We start from the raw sequence: 27,199 nt of genomic DNA, 5'->3' as shown, positions 1-27,199 counted from the left end.
CACAATAGGAGATTAAACATTTTATTTTACACTCTGTAGTTATTACTATTATAAATCCGTTAGACCCGTAAACACTTCTTCACGAGATAAAGGTGATTCCCCTCCCACTAGACGTAATTATATAGACGGAGAGCTCTAGCCCCGAATTATGCTCCTGATTTTGAAAGCAACAAAACTAGACAGTTAGTTTGCTATAATATTCTTAATGCTGCATCCAGGCGTCTGGTAGATGTTCATCGGTGGAGGTAATATTTAACCTATTATTGTTGGATAAAAGCAAAGGCTTTAATATTGTGTGCCGCTGTTGGTAAAACTTCACAAATTCGCCATAAGTAACATTATTATGTACTGATGCTATAAATATTAAAAAAATAGCCAGAATAAACACTAATCGTATGTAAGAAATGAAAGTGGAGTGCCCCAAGGCAGTGTTTTAGGAACACTGCTACTTTTGAGTTTAAGGAAGGTTTACTAACACTTTTTCCGTGAACAGCAAGGGATTTAGTAGCTTAGCTCTGCTGTCATCGGTGAGCTATTAGCAAAAGCCCCTTAAAATAAATTGGCTAACAAAATTAATGTAAAACATCGGGGAACTTTACTTAAATTGGAAACCAAAAAATATTTTAAACTTTATTTACAAATATACATAGAACATTACAAAATACTTATTGACAAATACAAAACTTCTTAATATTATTTGAGTTGGACTTTACTATACATACAATAAAAAAGTAAAGATACAATGTCCAACATCTAGTGATTAATGGAATAGACTAGACTTAACGACATTGATAATATCAAATATTTTCTATCACTGAAAAACAAAATCAATTGTTTAATAAGAAAATTCGACACGTCTTGTCTACAACATGCAGTTACTACGACTCTCTTTAGGAGCGCGAATACAAAAAGTTGTAGTTGCGGCAGTTACTATCACACATTTACTCTCACATATTGATTCACTATTTTTTTATTTTACACATTTAGTCTAAATCCGCTGCTTGAAACGCAGCCAATGTCCGCCTTTGATCCTCAGATTGAAGCTGTCCTTTGCCAATTCGCAGGGGATGGTAGTTTTCTCGCACGGCGTCAGCACGTAGTGCTGGACGAGCCGGTATACCATCACCTTCACTTCACACAACGCGAAACGAGACCCTGGGAAGAATATCAACAGTTAAGAACGTCAATATGCCCAGGTTATTGTATAAGTCTAAAAGGTCATTTGTTCGAAGTTACTAGAATGTCGGTTGCCTCATAGTGAAACAAACTAGTTAGCGCGACTTCTTTCCTTAACAAATTCTTTTTTAAACCTTTGTCCCTTTCACGCCAAAGCCACAAGGAAGGAAACTTAGCAAACAATTAAACATGCGATGATTCCCTTTTATTATGATTGGTTAAAGGTCGGGATCGCGAAGTACATCTGAATTAATTTATGTCCTCAGACAAACTCTATGTGGATTTTATCATACTAAGTTTTTCTAATATAATTCCTTACCAATGCAGTTTCTTGGGCCCAGACTAAAAGGCATGTAAGTGAAGGGCTGTATCGTATGCTTGTTCTCTTCAGAGAAGCGCTCAGGGTCAAATTTCAAGGGGTTTGGAAAGTATTTCGGGTCGCGATGGATCGCCGCTACTGGTACGTTGACGCCATCACCTTTTTTCAACTGAAATTAATCACGAAATAAGGTAGACAAGAGTAAGATAAGAGAGACAATGTACTGATTGAAGTCAATCAGTACATTTTGAGGGGCAAAACTATACATAGTAAAGCTTTTGGCAAACAAGCGCATAAAAAACAAATATTTCATAACTTATACTGCAAAAGCATAGCGGGAAACATGTTTCTATTAGGTCCTATACTACTTCCGATGTTATAAAAATAAGAAATACTTTTACCTTGTCAAATAAGAGTAAATAATACACAAGAGTACCTATATCTAAATTTACTAATACTTATAAATACTTACACTTTTATATAGAAGTGAGTAAAAATGTGCATGTGAAAGTAAAATGTAACGTAAACTTACAATATAGTCTTGAGTAGCTTTGTCGTTGGGTCGGCCCAAATTGTAATCTTTTGTGCAAATTCGATCTGATAAAAAAGCAGGGGGCCAAAGTCGTAATGTTTCTGTAATTATAAAAACAAAAACATAGTTTACAATAAAAGTTACCGAACCATAACTTACATAAGATTTGTCTTGTAAATATGTATACCTGAGACGACCATATCCATATAAATCATGTTTTGGATGGAGTTGTAGTCAAACTTGCCGCCACTCCTCTTATCGTGTTCTCTAACTTCCTGGGCCAGCTTCTCCTGGACTTCTGGGTTGAGAGCCAGCTCATAAAGTAGGAAAGCTATGGCTGTGGAGACCGTTTCAAAACCGGCGATGAAGAAAAGGACTGCTTGTGCGACTAGGTCTAAGTCAGTCCATTCTGGTGAAAAGAAATTGTAAATGATAATATTGTGTGCAACTTACCTTAAAAAATCTGATCTGATTTGATTGGTATTGCGAAAAGTGGTTTTATTAATAATATTAATACTGTAACTACCTTTATTAATATTCTTCGTTCCAACATTAGATTCTTCTGCTGTAGCAAATCCAGCATCAGCGTCATTAACAGAATTATCTTCATTAACAAGCTGACCTGTAAAAAAATTATAAGACTTGTTAGAGAATGCAAATTGCTAATGAAGTCATAATGTTGTAAAAGTATATCAAGCACCGTTTTTTGCCAGTGGCAAAGTGCAAACACTTCTTCTTCTTCTGGATTGCGACGAATAAATGATTATGAATATGATTAAAATTACCTTTCTTGGCTTCCATAAGCAGATGTATCATGTCCGGTCGAAAAATATTGTGCACTTCACGGTCTTTCATCGTGCTTAGGACTAAGTGTTGGAAGAAGTTTGTCGCATCAGCCGGGAAGAGATTCATCTTCATTAGCTAATAATAATACATTTATATATCTTGGTATCAATATGAATAACTCAGTAAATTGTCTAATTCTTTAAGGTCTTTGTGAACGAACCGTAAGTTATTAGAGTTGATTTTTTTAGTTTTAACTTTGTAAGACCCATCAATGCCTAACTTTATGTTTGTCAGGAAAATTTAAATCTAGGTCATTTGCGGTTTTAATCTTGTTTTATTCAATAATTTAAGCACAGAAAAAGAATCGATAACATTTTATGAAAGATGCACATTTAAAATTGGACTTAAGAGAAAAAGACAAACTATAATGTAAATTGTAAGGGAATAATAAATTAATGTTCTCACCTTCATGAGCCATGGAAAGTTTGAATGTCCAAAGACCTTTAGAATCGCCGCGAAGCCAAAGGTAGAAGTCTTATATCCCATCCTGTAGAACTCATTGTACGGCTCTAATAGGGAGTCCACTTTTAAGCCGAATGCACAGGATGCTATGACATCGTTTGCGTAGTAGGTTGATAGGTCTTTAGTTTCGATGTCTATGTAGCCCTCTGCAAAAAAAACAAGTAGGTAATAATAAATAACTTTAGTTGAACTAGGTTTAGTAGAACTAACCTATCTTTTAAATCAAAATATCAAACTGTACAAAAAAATATATGTATCTTTTAAATTATTCGCCTTGGGGGAATAAATACATTCCGATTTGCCACATTCTTATAATATTGTTGAGTAAAGGTATGTTTAGCTAGGGTAAACTTTATAACAACAGGCGAAGTGTTGTTGGTTTTTGACTACGTAGAATAGGTACCTACATATTATTTCTGGGAAATTAAAAATATAGAAATACTCTTTTAAAAACTCTAATTGGGTGATGTAAAATGACATACATTAGGCGCACACACCAACCCACTTTCAAACATACTGATTAACCTAAAAAAACCTTTAAAAAATAATTTGATGTTTTTTTATTTTCTAACCGGACTCCTATAAACAAATACTAACTTTTCGATTCCTTCAACTGCCGATCCAAAGAGACAACCATCTGGTTGCCCACCTCGACCATGAATGGGAGCATGAGCTTCATCTTCGAACTCGTGAACGCTGGGCTTAATGTTGAACGCATGTCCTTCCATTCTTGACCTGAAATTGATTTAAGTAAATCAGAAGGCATATTAATTATCATTCATCTGGTCATTCACACTAGGCCTTCCTGAAGATTGACCTTCGGCTTCGCATGGTGCCGCGGATGCCGCGAACGGACTAGCCGCAACGCGGTTTTTGACTTTAGGCCTTCGCAGAGCCTATAATAACAAGTGATCGGTAACAATGGTTTAAGTTCATGGCAGCGTTGTTGAGTTAAAGGACTCTGCAAAGTAAAATTCAGCTGAAATTATTACTTAATTAAGGATCATAACCTTTATAGAGTTAGACCAAAAAAAGTCTGCAGCGATTTTGATAGCCACCGCAGTGTAAGTGTTATTTTAAACGTCAAACTTCTATAAAATTATGACGTATAAATAACACTTGCACTGCGTGGGCTATCACAATCGTTGCAGACTTTTTTGGTTTGTACACCAAATACCGCAATATAACAAAACTCGCATGCAAGTTCTTGATCCGTCTAAATGGTTCTTTATACATACCTCTTAGAGATATCAAATTCCTTCCAAAGAAAGGATCGGCTTCTTCACTGACAAACGAGCGATGATCAAGGAAGTATTCAAAGTCCTTAACCGTAACCTTCTTGATGAGTTCGATATCTCTAATCACTGTCATTGGCCTTAGGAATTCAAAAAAGCCCACAAACCTAGAAAAAAATGGATTAATTAAAAAAATAAGTTTTTATGTTAAATAAATAAATAAATAAATATTATAGGACATTCTTACACAGATTGACTAAGTCCCACAGTAAGCTCAAGAAGGCTTGTGTTGTGGGTACTCAGACAACGATATATATAATATAAAAATATGTACTTAAATACATAGAAAACAACCATGACTCAGGAACAAATATCTGTATCATCACACAAATAAATGCCCTTACTGGGATTCGAACCCAGGACCATCGGCTTCACAGGCAGGGTCACTACCCACTAGGCCAGACTGGTCGTCATGTTATGTAGATTGTTTCACGTATGTAACGGTATTTTATTAATTTAGATACCTTAGGTCGGGGGCCGATTGCCATATCGTTCAGTATCAAGTAACATGCGAGATTTGTCAAAATTGTTTGCAATTGACACTTAATTTAGAATAAATCTTCATCTCGACTGATACTTAGGTCATACTGAAAATTCCTGGACTGGCCACTTAGAAAATATAAGTCGTCTCGTATATCAGAATCCAGAAACTTTCAGTATGGCCCACGTATGAGGTCAGATCAAATTGTTTTGTTTCTCAGATACGTTCTTTTGAATGTAACTAATGTATCGGCTATCGATACTTTAAGTAAACTTTGTGATGTCACCACAGATACAGGTTTCTTATAGGACGATAGCTTATCGTTTCTGAATATATTATAGGGAGGTAGGTTATAATATTGATATAGATAAAGTAGTTAATAGTGTTAATACTTAATTAGTACCAACCTTTCTTCAGGAAACTTGTTATACAGCTCATCAAGGATTTCACAGAAACATTTAGTTCTGAGTATCATAGCACTACTGTTCCCAAACAGGGGTACAGGTTTCATATTCTTGACTCCATATTTGCTGAATTTTGAGTAAATCTGACGACAGTACAGGTATATCACCGCTATCGCAGCTGCGATCCATATGTAGACTAACATTATCTGTTATTAAAAGAAAAGGTACGTATAAGAAAGAAAAAAAAATCGCTTAACATTTCTGACTCGAAAATCTCTCTACAGAAATAGGTGCCTTTCATCCTATAATTCCTATCCAATTTACTACTGTAATATTTTCTAAAGTTACAAAGTAGGTAGTTTTTGGCAGATACTTGCATTCCACTTAAAATATATGCGATTTTCTAAGATTTTGTGACTCCACATGCGGTACCGTACAGTCGCCATCTGATATATCGGTGCAGCCGAGCTGCTCACAAATATCTGATCACGCCTCTATTGTCAAGGCGTCAGAGTGCGTGTACACATATTTTTGATCACCTCGGCCGCTCTGATATATCTGATGGCCATGATCATAACTACAGACACAACAATGATAAGGAAGGTCAACGCGTTGTCACGTAATACCCAAATATAGTTTCATTCTTCAATTGGTCACTTACGTAATATAAATTAGGTAGGTACTAGCGGTCCCGCCACTACCGCCCCAGTCAATGAACGTATAACAATCATACTTAAGTCTCGAAACTTAAATTCGGACATGAAATGTGTACCTAGATTTCTTGGCGCGTGCAATTAAAAAAGCGTTCCTAAACAAAAATAAAATGTAAAAAACGAATGTAAATTTGAGAGAGTTTAAGTACTTACACCGATTGTTATTAGTGCCGGCTACGGGACTAGGTATACTAAACTCATATAGCATAATAAACTCTATGTGCTATTGATCGGTATTGTGTCTAAATACATACGTGACTCTCAAAAAAAGAGCTCTGTTTACTTACGTGCGTGCCAAATAGTAACAAAAAAACAATATCGAGCACGACCACTCCGAACTATGTTCGAAGGAGGACTAATAAGAAAATTATCGAACCGGCGGCGGTGTAAGCCTATCATCCATCATAGTGTGTCATGATGACAATGTAGATCATACTATCAGCAAAGAGAATTTAAATAGAGGCGTAATTGTCAAATTAAACTTTGTAGTCACAGTATAATATTTTTCAAACTCGAAGGGTAGTATGACACCTGTCATTTCAATACATAGTCTAATAAAACATGGTCTTCTCTTCCCAGAGTGACACAAGCCCACGTCACAATAACATTGCCACTTTATATAGCGCTATCGCATATTATCATATAGCGCTGTCGCATGATGACGTAGGCTTGTGTCAGTCACGTGACCACGAAAAGACGGGAAGAGAGTACCAGGGGGAGTATATTATTATACCATGACTTCAATACAATTTTGTAAGATTTTTCGTTTTCGGGTTATAAATCCCATCTGTCATCTCCATAAATTATGTCATAATTTATGGAGATGACAGGTGTCATCCTACCCTTCGAGTTTGAAAAATATTATAAATTGACTGCCATCTTTCGACAGATGTTTAAAAACGTTTAGTACGCGATTTGAATTTGATCCTTATTTTTTCACTGATATATGTTAAATTTGTTAAAAATCAAAAAGTGTCGCCATCTACTCGAGTATAGGCCAAAGGTATGGTGTCATCTTTTCGAGCGATGGCGCTATTCTCATGTAGATGGCGACACTTATTAATATTTAACAAATTGCGCGCCCTATTCGCGTGCATGAACTGTAGACGGCAGCACAGGAGCCGCCTGTTTATTAGCGTCAAGTGGCAGCACCTACAGTGCACAAGAAAACGTATGTTTAACTGTAGAGGGCAGCACTTGCTTTGGGCACGGCCCCTATTATAGTGATCACATCAGGGCTGCTTTAAAAAATAATGACTTCAGACCAGGAATTAAGTTTAAGATTGTTAGTCACTAAAATAACTATAGGTAGAGATAGACACAATATAATTTAACCCTGATATCAGATATATCAATATTGTAATACAGGATATAAAAACAACAGAACAATTAATTTGATTATAATAAGATTAAAATTATAGACCATATCTTATGATAAGATTCTTATATATAGACAAACAATTAGGTTTCCTCAAATGATTCATCGATATGATAAATTGATAACTACAATTACCGTTGACTCTTTATTAATAGAATATCTGTTCATTTGTTTAACTTAGGTAGTATTACTACAAAACAAAACAGTCATAATAATTATCAAAACTCCTTCTTATCAAACTCTTATCTGTCAACGTTCTAAACAACCAGGATTTATTCATTTAACTCTTTTATCTACAGTACACACATACCTATGTATATGGAACCCTCTATGATGCGTTCAAAAACCGCAAATTCCGGCCAGCATAAACGTAAACTGATTTGTTAAAAAAATCTTATCTGTGTAAATGTTTTTATTGCTTAAAATTAAGATCGATATCGATTTAAAAATGACATTTGAGTGTTTTTATTTCTCTGTACAATAAAGTAAATACATACATACATACATACATACATTTATCGTCCCATAGAAAATTTGAATTTCGCGCCTTTTTCTACTGACAAAGTTGTTTGACCGGCTATAGTAGTATTTCTACTTGAAATAATACAAAATTATAATTATTTTAATTGATTTTTTTTATTTATTTTCTCATAGTCCTTATTATCTAGTTTATTACATTTATTTACATTTTTATTTAAAACATTTAGTCTAAGCTCTCGGTTTGAGCCTCAACCAATGCCCTCCCTTGATCCTTAAGTTGAAGTTATCCTTGGCCAGTTCGCAGGGTATGGTGGTCCTCTCGCACGGCACCAGCTCGTAGCGCTGGACGAGCTGGTATACCATCACCTTCACTTCGCACAGCGCGAATCGGGACCCTGGGAAGAACGACATCACTGTAATATTCTTACTTTCCCTAGGTTTTGTATTAAATGTTGCACAGTTACGACAATTTCAATTGCATCACAGAGAAACAAACTTTCAAAGTTTTGTCCGATCAGGATCAATGGATAGAGTTTTAACGAGAGTATTTCAACAGTGGTTACTCAAAGAGTACGTATGAATGTCTGTCAAGTTAAACCAGTTTGACTTGACGTCACTGGCTTCCCTCGAATGCGGATGACCCACGGAAATGAAACTTGGAGTATGTCAGCACATACAGTAGTTATTTCTCCTGCTCCAACTTTTGGGTTCTAATTTTCAGTGGTTTACTGTTTTTTATATCAATTGATATGATGCTTTGATAATTTTTTTCCGATTGGACTTTGAGCTAAAAACCCATAATAGCTATAATATTAATCGGTTAAAGATCGGGACCGCTAAGTACAAACTATGCTATGTGGTCTAGTAGTAGTTCATCATATTATCATACGCTTCTTATCATATTTCCTTACCAATACAGTTTCTTGGTCCAAGACCAAAAGGCAAATAAGTGAAAGGCTGGATCATATGCTTGTTCTCCTCAGAGAAGCGCTCAGGATCGAATTTTTTAGGGTTTGGAAAGTATTCCGGGTCGCGATGAATCGCCGCTACTGGTATGTTGACTCCTTCACCTTTTTTTAACTGAAAAATGAGAGTAAATGTAGTAAAACTCTTGACAAGCAGAAAATATTTGAGAAATAATTAAAAAAGCGAGAAGTTTTAACAGCAGTGAAGCAAAATGGTTTTATGACAACTTCCGTATTTGAAAAACAAATATTCCTGTGCTGATATAAAGAGTAAATAAAACACAAGTGATTTTTAGGTTTTATATTGAGTATAAAATGTTTAACTAATACCTATTAATTACTTTACTAAGAATTCTTAATTATACTAAACACAGTTGGTAATCCAATACTAGAAAAATAAATAGAAGATAAATGAGCAGGGGGGTGAATTGCAAGTTTTACCTAGAGGTATTTATATCATGACATAATTAATAAGCCAGCATCCTTGGTACAATGCCTCAAGGGCCTATTTTAGATTTAAGCTAGTTATTAATTTCGTTTAGTAGTACCACTGTATATATATTGTATGTAATAAATGATAAAAAAAAATTAATAAGTTCAATATAACTTACAATAAAATCTTGAGTAGCTTTGTCGTTGGGTCTACCCAAATTGTAGTCCTTCGTGCAAATTCGATCTGACGCAACAGCTGGAGGCCATAATCGCAAAGATTCTGAAAACACAAACAAAATTGTTACAAATCAATTCGCTAAAACGAAACAACAAAAATTCTAAGTCAAAACTTTTCACTGTTGTGTAGATTCTTACCTGAAACCACCATATCCATATAAACCATGTTCTGAATGGAGTTGTAGTCAAACTTGCCGCCACTTTTCTTTTCGTGCTCTTTTACTTCCTCTGCTAGCCTCTCTTGTACGTCAGGATTGAGAGCCAGCTCGTAAAGGAGGAAAGTCATGGCTGTTGAGACGGTTTCGAAACCGGCGATGAAGAAAAGGACTGCTTGCGCGATTAGGTCTATATCTGACCAAGCTGGTGGAAATTAAAAAGGACAGTTAACATTCTATTCTCTTAAACCAGAATCTAGTAAATCAAGAATACTATATGGGTCAATGCCACGAGAATCGTCAATGTATTTTTAACATTTTAGTTACTTGAGTATGAGAATTGCTACTCTATTGCTATCTATAATTTCAAAAAATAAAATCGCACTTGCACAACTTAAAACTTTTTAAGCACTAAAATAAGCATCTTTGCCTAAAATGTTTTTATTACCTATGCTTTAATTGTACTTTTGTCCATTTTATTAAATCTAAAATGGAAAATAGTAAAAGTCTCTATTGAACATAGGTGCAAAACATTTGGATGTTATTGAAATGTGGCTACAATTGTTTTTGCGGAAAGTGAATTAATTAATATTTTACCTCTATTAATAGTCTTCTTGCCGACATTAGACTCTTCTACTGTGGCAAATCCTGCACCAGCATCACAACCAGAATTTTCTTCATGAACAAGCTGACCTGTAAAATAAAATTATCGTGCTGAATTATTTTATATATGGAAAAATAAAAGTCGTTAGTTTTTAGTATAACATTTGAAAGTAATTCATTTGGGTCTATACTAACTAGGTACCCTTAGAATATGTGGTTGTATTAAAAATACACACAGTATAATCAACGCTTTGGCTATCTTCTTCAAATTATATTTGATCAAATCTATAGATAAAGATTCTAGTTAAAAATTTTAATTTTTAATTCTGTATGTACGGACACTGTTTCGTTGACAGTATTATAGTTATCCATGTAGTATAATTTATAATGTATAACAACTTGTGTTACCTTTCTTAGCTTCCATAAGCAGATGTATCATGTCCGGTCGTAGAATGTTATGCACTTCACGGTCCTTCATCGTGCTGAGAACTAAGTGTTGGAAGAAGTTCGTCACATCAGCTGAGAAGAGATTCGCCTTCAGTAGCTGAAAATATAGACTTTATTTATTATATAATTTTTTCTCTGATTGTTTAAATTCCCTGTCATTTTTGAAATATTTCTGAATATTCTTCTAATAATGTCTGTTTCGTTAAATAAAAAAACTGTTGTTATTGGTTTGTTCTTAATTTTAATTTTGTGATAACAATGACCTTGGTGTTTGTTAGTGAAATTTAAATCCAGGTCATTTGTAACTCTGCTAATAAGAGAAAAATCTTTAACGAAAATAAGACACACTTAATGTAAAATAACGTAAACACCATTCACGTTCATCGTTATTTTACTGTATTAACTTTGTAATATTTCTTGTATACCGTTTCTGATATTTTAGTCTTACTAATTATGGAGCTCTTTTGCCGAAACGCTGCATTTTGAGATGGAAGCAAGCCACTTTTTACGATGATAGTAGAGAGTATATAGCTCCTAGAGCAGATCCACGTAGCGATTGTCGATTGAGCAGCGATGGAGAGAGTCAAACACCGCCCAATGCTCGACGCTGTCGAAGGATTTTTCGTAATCTACGAAAGCCATGCACGGGGTCCGGTTGTACACGTGACTTTTCTCCTTTAACTGCTTTACCGCATGTATATGGTCGATTGTAGAGAATCCGCTCCGGAAACGAGCCTGCTCGGGAGGTTGGCATTCATCGAGGATACAAGTTAGGCGGTTGCATAAAACTTTTGCAAAGAGTTTGTACGTATGGGAAAGGAGGCTTATGGGGCGAAAATTACTAGTCTTCGATATATCTCCTTTTTTATGTAAGATGGTGACTATGGCAGTTTTCCACATATAAATATATATTATATACATATCCCTAATGTAGATAAATTAAGTACTTGCTATGACTTACTCGCCTTTTGGACTATATAAGACGAAAAATCCCATATAAATAAAAGTAAGCCAACTTCTGAAACTTGTATCTCAAAAACTGCCGAACCGATTTTGATGCGGTTTTCGTCATTTAGTAAGAAATATACTTTACCTAAAAAGAAATAAACTTTAACTAAAAATACTTATTTTTAGACATTCTTCAAAGTCGAGGACATTATTTGCAAGAATAAAGCGCAAAAGAGAAAAAATGGTTTTTAATAATTTCACACTAATATTGTTTGAAAAGATTTTGTATTTATTTTTTTACGTTAAAAAAAGTGATTTTCTTTCAAATATTGTAATTTTTTTCAATGTTTGTTGTTCCCTGAAACTTGTGGAATTTTTTTCTTTTTCCTAATAGACCTCGCTAAATCTCGGCTTCTAAGGGGTGAATTTTTGGGTGCTTTGGAAAAAATGTCTTACTTTGGTGTCTACTATGACCTATGACCATGCATTAAGCGGCTTGCTTCCACCTTAAAATGCAGCTTTGTTTTCATAATACCAAAGACATATGTAACTTCGTATAAGACGAATAAAGTCTAAGGAAAAAACGTGCCTCGGAATTCAAGTAAAAGTCATTCTCGAATAGATGCCGCACACACCTTTAGCCTATCCTCGGCTAGATGGCGTGACGACACCGTTTCATATTTAACAATTTTAACACATAGATATCGTGAATGAACATGGATCAAAATGATATAAAAATAATAAAATCATTTATCCATATAAGTATATACATTTTTTGATAACTTTATACGTTTTCATTTTGAGTTTTAGTCGTGTGTCGATAGATGGCAGTAAATTTACAGTGACTACAAAATTTACAATGACAGGACCCCTCTATACTATCTATTCTTTTTGATAATACGTATGACTATTACCTTCTTTTCTTTTTTCTACACATGTATTGATTGAACTTTTACTTTTTTTTATTGTTTGTTTCTTTTGATGATCATAATTTTGACATAGCTTTACAATTAATAATGTAATGCTTAGAAATAAATAAATCTAAATCACCTTCATAAGCCAAGGAAAGGAGGCATATCCAAAGAACTTTAGAATCGCCACAAAGCTAAAGTTAGAAGCCTTGTATCCCATTTTGTAGAATTGGTTGTCGGGCTCAAGATGGGAGTCCACCTTCAGGCCGAAGGCACAGGACGCTATGACGTCATTAGCATAGTAGGTTGCCAGGTCCTTCGTTTCGATATCAATGTAACCCTCTGCAAAAAAATACGTGTAAGAATCCTATTGTACTGTGTGTGATAAAGTAAAAAAAACCGGGCAAGTGCTAGTCGGACTCGCACACGAAGGGTTCCGTACCATTATCTATAAACGGTCACCCATCCAAGTACTGACCCCGCCCGACGTTGCTCAACTTCGGTCAAAAATCACGTTTGTTTTACGGGAGCCCCACTTAAATCTTTATTTTATTCTGTTTTTAGTATTTGTTGTTATAGCGGCAACAGAAATACATCATCTGTGAAAATTTCAGCTGTCTAGCTATCACAGATCACGAGATACAGCCTGGTTACAGACGGACGGACGGACGGACGGATGGACAGCGGAGTCTTAGTAATAGGGTCCCGTTTTACCCTTTGGGTACGGAACCCTAAAAAACAAAGACTAACCAAATAGCATAAGTAGAAAAAAGAAAATGAAAAATATACAGAAGAAATGGTAGCTTGTTAATAAAATTTGCGTTGTAATATCTAATAAGGTTACCAATAATATTAATTGCTTAGGGAACAGGTAAGTGATTATACGTTTTTCACTTTTAATATTTTTTAAATAGTTTCTAGTTTACTGTAAACTAAATTTATTAGATGTTTTTGTTACTAAATATAAGTATCCTTCGATTGTAATTTTAGGCACCTGTAACACCAGAAACTACCTTGAAAATTTCAAATTGTGCACCTTAGTAATTAACGATTTTCGTTATTAAATCGCCAACTCAAGTTTTTTTATCTAAATCCAATACTTACTTTTCGATTCGTTCAACTGCTGGTCCAGTGAGATGACCATCTGGTTGCCCACCTCCACTATGAATGGGAGCATATGTTTCATCTTCGAGCTTGTGAACGCCGGGCTTAATGTTGAACGCATGTCCTTCCATTCTTGACCTGAAATTGATTTAAAGCGATATAACACCCTTTATTGGCACACATCAGTAAAATTATTCACGTTTGTTGTATGGGAGCCCCACTTTAGTATTTATTTTATTCTGTTTTTAGTATTTGTTGTTATAGCGGCAACAAAAATACATCATCTGTGAAAATTTCAACTGCCTAGCTATCGCGGTTCATGATATACAGCCTGGTGACAAACAGACAGACTGACAGACAGACACACAGACAGACAGACGAATAGCGGAGTCTGAGTAATAGGGTCTCGTTTTTACCCTTTGGGTACGAAACCCTAAAAATTAAAGCGCTGTTACGAGCTGAGGGTATTCCAGCAGCGATTATGTGCATTTCAGCTCATTTGCGCGGCCGCTGTTGGCAACCATTGCGAGCGCGGACTATAATATTGCTTTTATTGGAAGGGTGTGGTATTCCGGCGGTTCCAAAGGAATCTGCCGAACCTACACAGTCAAGAACAGGTGACGCAGCAAAAACTATTGTGTCGCCACAATTATATTTAGTTTTTAAGATTACAATTATTGTATGTATGTTAATCTTTCAGGTATGTATCTTTGGGCTTGTGTTGCCTGACAATAAATGATTTTTAATTTGATTTAACACTGCCAAGTCAATGCAGAATTAGCTTAGACAGACTCCAGCACGAGTGCCTATAGATTGATATTTTAAAAGGACTTTTGATAAATAAATATAATGACTAGACGTCGGGTCCATATTGGGTTGCATACAAGTTTAAATCATATCTTTGATGCGCATAACAACTTGTGTCATAATCATCATTGCGCATACAAATGAAAAGTCATATTATATTGTGTCATACATTTTTAGCCAAAATATTTTATTTTATTTTATTTATTTATTAGGCACATAAAACAGATAACATTTATTACATGAAATAATTCTTTTCAGAGCAGGTTTTTGGTTGGGAATGCCATCCAAAGCATGTATGCACATCATGAAACAAATATTAGAGCGAAAACTACAACTATACTAAGACTACTATACAGACTAACTTAATTACACAATAATACAATTTTAGGCACAAAACATAATAATTCACATAATGAGGAAATTAAAGACATTAATGAAACTTAATGTAATGGTGATCGATGGCAATGAACTTCCATAACCTGTTTCCGAAAGATTGCAAATCTTGAGTTGAATATGCTGAGGAATAATTCTGACTAAAGATTTTTATGACTTGCTATTTAATGCATAAAGTGTTATGACAATTAAAAATATGACAAAAGTTGTTATGCGACCAGAGGGAGTCCCCTAGACGTCGATAAGATATTTTAAATACAATACAATACAAATCCTTTTTATTGCACAACCTCAAAAACCATTTACAGAGAGACACACAAAATAAAGGTAGGTACATGAAGACCGAGGTGACAACAGGCGGTCTTATCGCTAAAGCGCGATCTCATCCAGACAACCTTCAAAGAGATAAAAAAAGAAGAAAAGGGAGAGAAAGAACTACCTACCTTTTAGAGAGAACAAGTTCCTTCCAAAGAAAGGGTCGACGTCTTCGCTGACGAATGAGCGGTGATCAAGAAAGTATTCGAAGTCCTTAACAGTAACCTTCTTGATGAGTTCGATATCCCTAATTAGTACCACCGGCTTTAGGAACTCAAAGTTGCCCACAAATCTAGAAATAAATTATGATTATTTTAAAGTGAAACTTTTATCTATCCTTCAAGAGCCATTGGTCCTACTCATTACCTACTAATCAGAATTGGAACAGAGTGACATTTATTTTGTTCCTGTAGATTTAAAAAAACACAGTTCTACTTTCAAGTTCAATTGCTAATTTTTCTTCTAAAATCTGGACCCTAAGTATAATTTGACTAAGTTTTGGTTTATTACTCAATACCCAATTTATTTTTTGGGCAGCTAAAGAACTGTATGAAGATATTTCTAATAGGCAATAAGCTAAATAAGAAGCTTGTTGTATGGGATTCACTGTCACTGTCTTAAAAAAAGACAAACAGCTAATAATTAGTATATCAGGGTATAGAGCATAGATAAATATAGTAAGAATAGAGTGCTCGCTCCAAACATCAATGTTGGTACAAAAAAAACTATTATTTTCGCAGTCTACATCTAGCATCGAGTAGGGGAATTATGAGTACCGTTACTTGATACTAGAATTCTCTAGTGTCGCTACTCCCGAAAATTGTATTGAACAACAATTTACAACTAATATTAAAAGCAAAAGGAGATGAAAATAGAGTTCCGGTTAATCTGGTTATAATATGAGCTGAAATTGTTGAGCATTAGATTTTTCTGTCGTTACAACATCTATTGTCAAGCAGTACTGATAATTCCGCTACTCGATGCTAGATGTCGACTACGAAAATAATAGTCGTTTTGGTACTAAAACTGATGTATGGAGTGAGCACTCTATGTATTTTTTTCTTTATGGTATGGAGTGTCCAAACATCAGTGAACTTTAAAGTTATATCTATCTGGGTCTTACTTATATTCTAATTCTTAGGTATCTGTATCTATTTACTACGTATCAATGTAGCAATCCATTATATATAAATCATTTCAATTATGTTGTTACTTATATTTAACTTGAGTAAAATTATGCGCTTATTTAGAGTCATTCTTAAAAGAGAATGCAATGTCATATTTTAAAATGTCAATGGTTTTTAATTCATTCATGACTGTGTTCAATATTTCCAATAATAAGAACATCAAATATCAAATCAACGACCGATAATGATTACTATTCTATAAAGTACAATTTATAACAATGATATCAGAAGACAAGTTTCAACGACTTTTTCTGAAGTATCATTTGATTGAGTGTTTTAATAGACGTCTCAAGTATGTCCATAGGTAGGTACTCGTAGTCAGCTGCGTAGGTAGGGGATTCTTCATAAGTATGGCAACCCCGGCTGTCAAACGATAAGCAGCTGATTTTGCTAGGTCCCTTGTAATTATTTTAATTTTAATGATATTTCATGTTATATTAAGCATTAAAAGTGTGAATCAAATAGTTTTAACATTAAGTTTTATGTATACATAATAAGTGAAGTGCTTTAGTGACGTTTACTAGTGTCTTGTAATATCTCAGATTTGTAGCCGTTACAGGTTATAAGTTTGAAACCTGCGTTCGCCTTGGAATCCTTTCTGGTTTTTTTTTATCACTAATATTCACTAAATGTGTTTATACTAAAGCGTTGATCATTGTACAGGGTTAGAACGCAGTGTAGATACAGTCAATCGTCACTATTTCACGTAAGTACGTACCTAAATATCACTTAGCTTGAGTGAGCGATTCCTTGTTTATTTTTGGGTTTAATTCAATTGCAAAACTGTCTACAATGCTTACCCGCAGAGCAGCCGCAGCGGCTCGCCAGCAGGAGACTGATAAACTCCAACTTACCTTGCTGGAGTTGAAAATATCCAAAGAATCTTGTTCTCAATTGCTCAGTGAAAGGGAAGACAGTGAGAAGGAACTATTATTAGTACTTAGTAGCAATGATAAGCTTAAAAAGGAACTTTGCTCATTAGAAGCTGACTACAATAATGTAAATTCAGAGCGGGCCTGGCTTCAGGAGACGGTTGACAGGTTCACTGAGTGTAGTGCTGCGTATGAGCAGGCCCTGAAGGACATCAACTCATTGGAGAGAGCACTGCACGACGCCCACGAACAAATCTATGAGCTACAGGAGGCCCAACACAATGCAGCAGCGGCACACTCTCAGAGCTTGTTCGAAGAACTGGTCCGGCCCGACTCTCAGTTGGTTACCGCACCAATTGAAAACCTTGTGGCCACTACAGATTTAGCCTATGATACTACCACACCAAGGTTAGTAAATTGCAGCGGGAACAAACTAAAGAAATATATTAAATTAAATAGACTCATAAAAAAAAACCAAAACTTGTCAAAAATAAATAAATTGTTTTTTAAAAAACTGAGATTTTGTAAAATTAATGTTAATTTAGTGGATAAGTTAGATTTATATTCTGCCCAGTTAGAAAATAGTCAATTGCAATATGAAACCGACACACAGACTTTAAAATTAAAAATTCAGAGTTTGGAGGATTCCATAGAATCCTTAGAAAAAATAAATGAGAGTTCTAAAAAGGTGATTAATGAATATTCTTTGGCCATGGATGATTTAATATCCCAGATTAAGCTTAATTCAGAACGGTTTGAGTCACTGACCAATGCCCAGTCATGTAAGCAAGTGACTGAACATTCGTCGACCAGTTTACTCGACCTAAGCCTGTGTGACGGTTTACCACAACAGCATGTAAATGATAATAGCTCCTTCCACACTACACAACAAAGCACACCTAAACCTAATGTTATTATGTATTCTGATGAAATTGGAAGCAATATGAGCTCATTTTTAAGCTTTTACCTAAAGGGACTTAGTACAATCAGCAATTGTCTGCCTCACAGTAGCTTTGAAAATATCTTAAAACAAATTTTAAATGACAGTAATATTAATTCTAAGACAACACTGCTTATTCTTATGGGGAATAGGGGTAATGTGAACAAAAATAATTTAATTAAATACTTTGAACAGTTAAACTCGCTTGCAGTGCATGAAATTATTTTTTTCACATTCCCCTATTGTGAGCAAATGTCAGAGGCAGAAAATACCACTAGACATAAGTTAAATATATCTCTATATAATCTTTGTACATATAGTAGTAAGTTTAGCATAATTGACACTAACAATTTTGTTAGTAAATACCATATGCCTATGGTGTTTTTGACTAAAGGCAAGTGTTGCCTTTCAAATTATTACAAAAGACAAATAGCTTTATCGCTATCATATTTACTTGACATTTCTGCCAAGAATTTGGCAGACAATTCTGCTCCTATTGAGCAGCCCAGTATGAACAGGGAATTGGTTCCAGTCATAACCAATGATTTAATAGATTTAAACTAGCTGTTAAGACAAAAGATTCTGTCTCTGGCAATTTAGTTTTAAATAAATATAATGAAAAATACTGCAAACATGGAAAGTATATCCACCTGGTGCATCAAAATATTCAATGTATTAGAGGGAAAAATTTACAGATAGAACTTTTTTTGAATGATTTTAATATTGATATTTTATGTCTAACTAAACATTGGTTAAATAATAATGAATTAATGCCCCAATTTAATAATCACCAGGCAGGAAGTTCGTTCACCAGACTTAGTTCCATACATGGTGGGTCATTAATTATATTAAATAGTCAGTTAAAATTTAAGGAACGTAAGGACATTGTATCCATGTCTGTTGAACGGACTATAGAACTAAGTGCAGTAGAATTAGAGCAATTTATTGTTGTCTGTGTGTATAGGCCGCCATTAAGTAATTTTGAATTATTTGAAAACATAATGGAATCTGCCATACTTAAAATATCATCTTCTAGTAAGAAATTGCTTATATGCGGCGACTTTAATGTAAATATTATGGAAAATTCAACAATGTCTTGTAGATTATTGAATCTTTTTAAATCCTGTAATCTCAACCACATGTTTATGGAGCCCACTAGAGTGACTGCTACTAGTGCAACCTGTATAGATAATATTTTCACAGATATTTTTCCTATTGCTAAAAAAGTTATCAGCAATTTAGAATCAGACCACTTAGGTCAATTAATGGTATTTGAGGCATTAAGGAAAAATACCATGAGAAAACAAATAACTTTTGTACCAGTAACCTCGGACCGCGTGGAAAGAATGAAGCTAAGTTTAGTTCAGGCGCTACCCTTTTTGTCTTCCGATATGAGTCCTAATAGTATGTATAATTCATTCTTTCACACTTTTATGGATCATTATAATGCGATATTCACCTCAAAATCGGTCGTAGTTAGTGGTGCATCAGTTTTTAGTGAGTGGGCTACTGCGGACTTACATCAAAGAAGACGTGAACTGTATGCCTTATATGAGGAACGGCGGTTTAATCAGAGTGATGAATTTAAAGAACATGTGAAGGAGTATTCGAAGAAGTTTAAAGTAGATTGTCATATAGCTAAGCGAAATTATCTAAGTCAGAAAATAAAAAGTAGTTCCGACATTGTTAAAGCAACCTGGAAAGTTATAAATGTGGAGACTGGTCGCTCGAAACATACAATTAAAGAACTTAAACTAAACATTGATAACAAAATTATAGATTCCAATTTAGAAGTAGCTACAGAATTTGAAAAATTTTTCACCGAGGTACCAGTATCCACAACTAAGGATTTAAATTCATCACCCTCATCTGCTGTTACATTATTAAAACATAACGCTCCAGAGTGTTGTGGAGACCTTCATTTTGAACATGTTTGTACCTCAGATGTAATAAAGGCGTTTAAATCAATTAATGTCAAAAAAACTAATGACCTCTGGGGAGTCTCTGTCCATGCTGTCAAATCCTTAGTAGAAATTGTAGCGCCTGACTTGGTAGTTATATTTAACAACAGTGTTGATTGCGGCGAGTTTCCTGATCTAATGAAACATAGTAAAGTAATTCCTTTATTTAAATCTGGTAGCAGCTCTGACCCCACTAACTTTAGACCGATATCTGTGCTACCAACATTTAGCAAGATTTTTGAAAAATTAGTTCTTTCTCAATTAGTACGACATTTTAACGTTAATAATTTGATGCATAATAAGCAGTTTGGTTTTACACGGGGTCGCTCAACAACCGATGCTGGTGTTGAGCTAATTAAGCATATTTTCGATGCCTGGGAGGAGTCACGAGATGCTTTAGGTGTCTTCTGTGATTTATCTAAGGCCTTCGACTGTGTTTGTCATGAAACATTAATCAGGAAACTTCATTATTACGGAGTTAGAGGATCGGCACTGAATTTACTTAAGTCCTACTTAAATGGTAGAATACAAAGGTTCGATGTGAATGGACAGCGATCACCTGGGTCATTGGTCTCTATGGGTGTTCCACAGGGGTCAATATTGGGGCCTTTCCTGTTCCTTATCTACATAAATGACTTGCCATTCCTTATTAAGACCCACCATGATATAGTATTGTTTGCAGACGACACCTCCGTTATTTTCAAAGTCAAACGACAGCAACAAGCTTACAATGATGTAAACAATGCTATTTCAAAAGTAGTAAATTGGTTCAATGTTAATAATTTACTGTTAAATGAGAAAAAGACTAAATGTATTAAGTTTGTCACTAGTAGTAACGTAAGGCATGTGCAAACAAGTGTCATTGTGAAGGATGAGGAATTGGAATTAGTTGATAGTACAGTTTTTCTTGGTATAACTTTAGATTCTAAACTCCAGTGGGGTCCCCATATTGCTACTCTTTCGAATAGACTGAGCTCTGCAGCTTTTGCAGTGAGCAAAATCCGTCAGTTAACTGATGTGAAAACAGCTCGATTAGTATATTTTAGTTACTTCCATAGCATTATGGCATATGGTATTTTACTGTGGGGCGGTGCTTCAGAGATAAATACCATTTTTGTTCTGCAGAAGAGGGCTATTCGAGCAATATACAAAATGAACCATAGAGACTCACTTAGAGATAAATTTAAGGAAATTGACATAATGACAGTGCACTGTCAATACATTTATGAGAATATTCTGTACGTACATAAAAATATTGTAAATTTTAGGAAAAATTGTGAAATTCATAATATTAATACTAGAAATAAACATAAGCTCGCAGTGTCCTTCACTCGGCTCCATAAAATTAAAAAATCATTCATGTGTAATTGTGTAAGATTTTATAATAAACTTCCAAACCATATTACTGAATTATCTATTAATAAATTTAAGAATTATGTAAAGCGTAAACTTATTTCTAAAGCTTATTATACCACACAAGACTACATGAATGATATTACAACGTGGGATTAATTGTTATTCGAAATGATTATTTATTTATTAGGTATATTTGATTATTGATGAGGAAATGGATATTCCGATGTAATACTATCTACTTCTTTTGTCACTTATGCTTTTTTTTTGACATTTAGATTTTATTCTAGAAATTCTAGACTAGTATTTTTTTATACAATCTTTTTAATGTTTGACGATCCTTTTGTGAAATTTTTAGTGTTAAATTTGATATGTATAATAATCCAATTTTATTATGGAATAATATTAACATCAATAAATTGCTCTGATAATTAGATTAAGATTAATTACGATTCATAAGAGCTTGTTGCTAGGCCTACATGAATAAAGTAAATTTTGTTTGAAGTACATTGTGCGACAAGTGAGATATTGGAAACGAGGGTGATAATGTGAGGCGGTCAAAGAGAGAACAGTGACTCGCTAAAAAATTGCCGGGTACAGTGGCTCATTCAGTGAAATTAACTGTATTTGCATGCATGCAACTGTGCTTACTTATAGCAAATAAAATTTGGTTGATTGACTCAACCTAATTCCAACATGAGAAAGGCTATTTGGTTCCCTGCTAATTCAACAAATACATTCAGTAATTGAACAAATTCAAATGGACGAGCAATGGTTATTCTAACACGTAAGGGTAACACGTGATACAGTGTATGAGGGAATTGCAAAAGAATTGTACATAGCTAAGCACCTGTAATTAGTCTAAAGTTAATTGATTCCATTGTGTTACCACAGTTAAGCCATTTCTATTTAAGTTAGATGTATGAAAGTGTGTTAGCATATGCTATAGACTTACATGTGTACGAATTAAGTACATACATTAAATACAATTTACATAGTTAATTTTCGTAACACAAATGAATCAATTAAGTTAAAACTAATCACAGCTTCTTAAGTGCGCTTAATTACGTACAAATTTTTTGCAATTCACTCGTATAGCGATATTTGGGCCACTGAGCCACTGTTTGCGTTGAGTCACTGTTCCCGCCCTGACCCTACCTATCGTACAGTTGATACCGACCTTTCTTCAGGGAATTTGTTATACAGGTTCAGGTTCACATCAACGAAGCTTTCAGTTCTGAATATGATGGGAGTCATGTTCCCCAGAATAGGTAACGGTTTCGGATTTTTGACTCCATATTTGCTAAACCTTGAATAAGCTTGGCGGCAGTATAGGTATATCGCCGCTATGACAGCTACTATCCATAGGTATAATAACATTATCTGTAAAATAAAATATAATTAATTTCTATTTTAGGGTCGATCAACTATTTCTTGTTGTTATTCTGTCCCATCAGCCAGGAGACAATAGTAGCATAGTTTGTTAGAAGAACTGCTATACCATGTTCAATTATGGAAAGGCCTTATAACTACCAAAAAAATTCAAGTTTGGTTCATTTAAATACGAAAAAACTAGTATTTTAAGAGTGACCCAGGAGACCGTAACCATGGCAACTAATGACAAGAAAAAATTGATTCACCCTTTACCACTTTGTCGGCATGATTTATTATTACATGTATGCCCAATTGCAGTTTTCTAGCACTAAAGATCACGGAGTAAAGCCTCGGATGCACAGACAGATATAGCGAAACTATAAGGGTCCTTAATTGACTACGGAACCCTAAAAAAGGTTATAGAAGAAAACTTTTTTATATTCTATGATCTCTTGTATTTTTAGTTCACCTCAACATTTCGAAGGAGGTTGTCAATTTATCAACCGACGAAAAAAAAAACGGAGGAGGTTCTCAAGTCGACGCGTATATTTTATTTTTGTTTTTTTTTTTTTTTTTTTTTTATGTATGACCACGCATAACTTTTTACAGAGGTGTTCGATTTTGATAATTATTTTTTTATTGGAAAGGGTATACCCCGAAGTTGGTCCCATATAAATTTGGAAAAAAAAATCCAACGTTAAGGGTAGGAAAATAGGGGATGATTGATTTTTTCACTCACCGATTGTAACGTATGACCACGCATAACCTTTTACAGAGTAGTCGTAATAATAATAAAAATTTGGAAAAAAATCCTACCCTAAGGGTGGGAAAATAGGGGTAATTTATTTATATTACAGAACATAATAGTTAAAGTAGGATTATTAATATAACAGTTAATAGCTAAAGCAAGGTAGGTAGCTATTTTAAAAGTAATCAAAAATTAAGCATGTAATAATTTGTATAAATTATAGCCACAGAAAATTATAAAATAAAAACTTTTTAACAAAAAAAATAATCAGTCGATATCAAAGGTTTCTATTTATATTACAGAACAAGTCGCAACATTTTTTTAATCTCAGGAGTCTAAAGTATTATTATGTGTAGTCAACTATGTAACTTACTTCAGGAACATAGTTTTTTAGGTGGCTAAACTTAAAACTTCTCTATCGTAAAGTTGCTCATTTTACAACATTATTTTCAAAAAATAATATCTCTGTAACTACACAACTTAGGAGGTTGATCTTTTGTGTTATCGATAACTTATTTATTGTAGATTAGTGGGGTATGCATAACTCCATACCCGCCATAAGGTACCTTTGACCATGGGACGTCACATATTGTATTCAACCCTGCCAGGGTTCATAACTGTGATAGGGACTTCTTATTTGTAACCGTTATTTGGATAACTTAATTCGCTCTCAATAAATGATGTGATGATTTAAAAGTTTTACTATAAACGATAAAGCCTTTGCTGACTTAGAAAAAATATTGTGTGCAAACGGTACATAATTGGATTAATGAGGTCTTAAAATTCTCGGCTCTGTCTTTACAAAACTCAAGATCGTTTCGGTGCAACCTACCTGTTTGTTGCACAATAGTTATTTACGATACAAGTGCAAAAAACAGGAAATCGCAACGAGTGGCGAATTTTAAAACACGAACGAAGGGAGTTTGGCATTATAGACAATGTTCAGCAATTTTACCGTACCTTAATCTATCTATCTAATACCTTTAAATGAGCAATTCTTGTTTATTTATATGTTTATTTATATAAATATTTCGGGGATCTCGGAAACGGCTCTAACGATTTCGATGAAATTTGCTATATGGGGGTTTTCGGGGGCGATAAATCGAATCCATCTAGTCGTAATCGGTCTTATCTGTGGCAAAACGCGCATTTTTGAGTTTTTATATATTTACCGAGCAAAGCTCGGTCTCCCAGATAATGAGAACTAAAGTGTCATTCTATGGAACTTGCTAACTATGTAAACAAACCGTCATATTGAAATTGTCAATGAATGATGAATTTAGTAGTGACTTATGTTTACATAGTTAGCAAGTTCCATAGAATGACACTTTAAATAACAATGACGATGAAGGTCAAAGATCAACGACTTGTAAATAAACAAAATAGATCCATTCGTAATTGGTCATTAGCGTGTAGGTAGGTAATTTATGTTTCGTCTCCACCCGGCCTAGCCAAGGTGACAATCGCTTGCGCTACGACAACGAAACGCTTATCTCTCTATCACTCTTGCATAGTACAACAGTGACAGTTGCGTTTGGAGCGCTGGTGGCCTAGCGGTAAGAGCTTCGAACCCCGGCTCGTACTAATGAGTTTTTCGGAACTTATGTACGAAATATCATTTGATATTTACCAGTCGCTTTTCGGTGAAGGAAAACATCATGACTACCGACCGACTAATCCCAATAGAGTCTAGTTTACCCTCTGGGTTGGAAGGTCAGATGGCAGTCGCTTTCGTAAAAACTAGTGCCTACGCTAATTTTTGGGATTAGTTGCCAAGCGGACCACAGGCTCCCATGAGCTGTGGCAAAATGCCGGGAGAAACGCGAGGAAGATGAGTGACAGTGGCGTTTCCTTCACTACAGAGCGTATAGTAAGCGATTGGCATGTTGGCTGCGCGGCAAGGAGGTCAATTCAATTTAACAATTAATTATGATTTGAACTGGTGATACGACCTTGCCGACCGTCTGGATGATTTGGTGCATCTCGCGCACGATTTTCACTTAATTCCGTATGCACTTATCAGCGTGAGCGATTTTCAAGGTCGTTTCAAAATTACATCAACACAGTAACAACTTTTAGTGTTCCGTACTAAACTTTGTTCACGGAACACTTATGGGATCACTTCGGTCTTGCAAATCAGTTATTTTTTATGTAATAGTCAGCAAACGAATCAGCAGATTGTTAAAATCTGAATTGGGCTCCAGTTAAAAACTTGTCAAACATGCCTAAAAGATATGACTGCCATTTTTTTCATATTTTTAAATAAGTATTTAAAAATATGAAAAAAAGGCAGCCATAATTATTTGTGAAATGACGAATATTTAGCAAGCTTTCTTTAATTATCATGCAAGTTTCGTCATGTGAGAGTCATTTAGATTTAGTAATTTATCCTACCTAATATAAGTAAAGTTTATCTGCACGAATTTATATTATGCTCGTCAATATTATTTACATCACATTGTTCAATAAATTAATAAATTAAATACAAAAATTTGCATTAGTATATCCAATATATCTAAGCTCAAAATAACCGTAAATTTAAAATAAACACAAATCAAAAAGGCTCGTTAATAATCAACGTTAAAAACTGGACCAGGGGTCCGATTTTTGAATTTCGACCGCTCGATTTCGTGTATTTCGTTCAATAATATCTCCACTGCTAAGCATTTAAATTCTACTAATAGAATTGAAAACGAGTGGTCAATACCACTCGATTCCCAATTTTTATCGCTCGTATTTCAAATATTAGCATTTCTCCGTTTTCCACCGATGTTCGAGTGCCGAAATCGAGCGATCGGAAATCAAAAATCGGGCCCCATAGTTGTGTTCTAGGACTATAGTTACCCGAGTCTACGGTAGGTACTTATGTACCTACCTACGTAAAGTATCAAACAAAACCGTTTTTTTTTCGTATTTTTCTCACTAATTTCTGTCATTTAATAAAAATATTTTGCCTCAGTAATGCTACGTTCAAATAAGAATCACACCTAGATAAAGATATTTGAGTATATCTTGGATAATAGTTGGGAGCTTTTGGATTATATACATGTATAACTATGTATATAGGTAAATATAGTGACGGCTAAATTAAAGTGTCAAAATATGTCGTAACACATTGTTGCCATAGAAATAAGGTGTCCCGATATATTTGGCCACTTTGGCCGACACTATCAATTTGATAATGACTGTATCTACTTATGGGTTCTATTTTCAAAACAACTTACATGCATGTCCGATAAGCAACAAATAACAAAAATAACACGACTGCTCCGAACTATGGTCGAATCAGGACTAACAATGTAATTTATTTACACGCTATATATAAGAGATAAGAGATCTTTATTTGCATACCATAGTACAG

The 27,199-nt window shown here is 34.6% G+C and overlaps 1 protein-coding gene across 1 annotated transcript; it reads right to left on the bottom strand.

Annotated features, from left to right (window-relative positions):
* Positions 1–918: 918 nt before the first annotated feature.
* LOC134791626 (uncharacterized) lies at positions 919–27,160 on the bottom strand. The gene is made up of 22 exons (XM_063762674.1): positions 27,063–27,160; positions 22,897–23,099; positions 15,532–15,695; positions 13,889–14,026; positions 12,924–13,126; positions 10,887–11,022; positions 10,473–10,568; positions 9,859–10,080; positions 9,663–9,763; positions 8,998–9,166; positions 8,318–8,481; positions 6,516–6,566; positions 5,519–5,721; positions 4,574–4,737; positions 3,933–4,070; positions 3,279–3,481; positions 2,813–2,948; positions 2,554–2,649; positions 2,215–2,436; positions 2,028–2,128; positions 1,496–1,664; positions 919–1,155 (listed from the first exon to the last, which is right to left on the bottom strand). Exons 1-22 carry the CDS (start codon positions 27,066–27,068, stop codon positions 989–991), a joined length of 3,252 nt encoding a protein of 1,083 aa, XP_063618744.1. The 5' UTR covers positions 27,069–27,160; the 3' UTR covers positions 919–988.
* Between the last annotated feature and the right edge of the window lie 39 nt (positions 27,161–27,199).

Source organism: Cydia splendana, chromosome 6 (genome assembly GCF_910591565.1).
Source record: "Cydia splendana chromosome 6, ilCydSple1.2, whole genome shotgun sequence".
Lineage (NCBI taxonomy): Eukaryota > Metazoa > Arthropoda > Insecta > Lepidoptera > Tortricidae > Cydia > Cydia splendana.
Note: the sequence above shows the minus strand (reverse complement) of the source record. Positions and strands in the feature narration are given on the sequence as shown.

Bases quoted from the DNA above. Each gene is read 5' to 3' on its own strand.
- LOC134791626 (XM_063762674.1), bottom strand. The intron at 10,569-10,886 runs GTAACACAAGTT...TTTATTTTACAG, and splicing joins GCTTATGGAAGCTAAGAAAG to GTCAGCTTGTTCATGAAGAA. The intron at 1,665-2,027 runs GTAAGTTTACGT...GATTAATTTCAG, and splicing joins AAGCTACTCAAGACTATATT to TTGAAAAAAGGTGATGGCGT.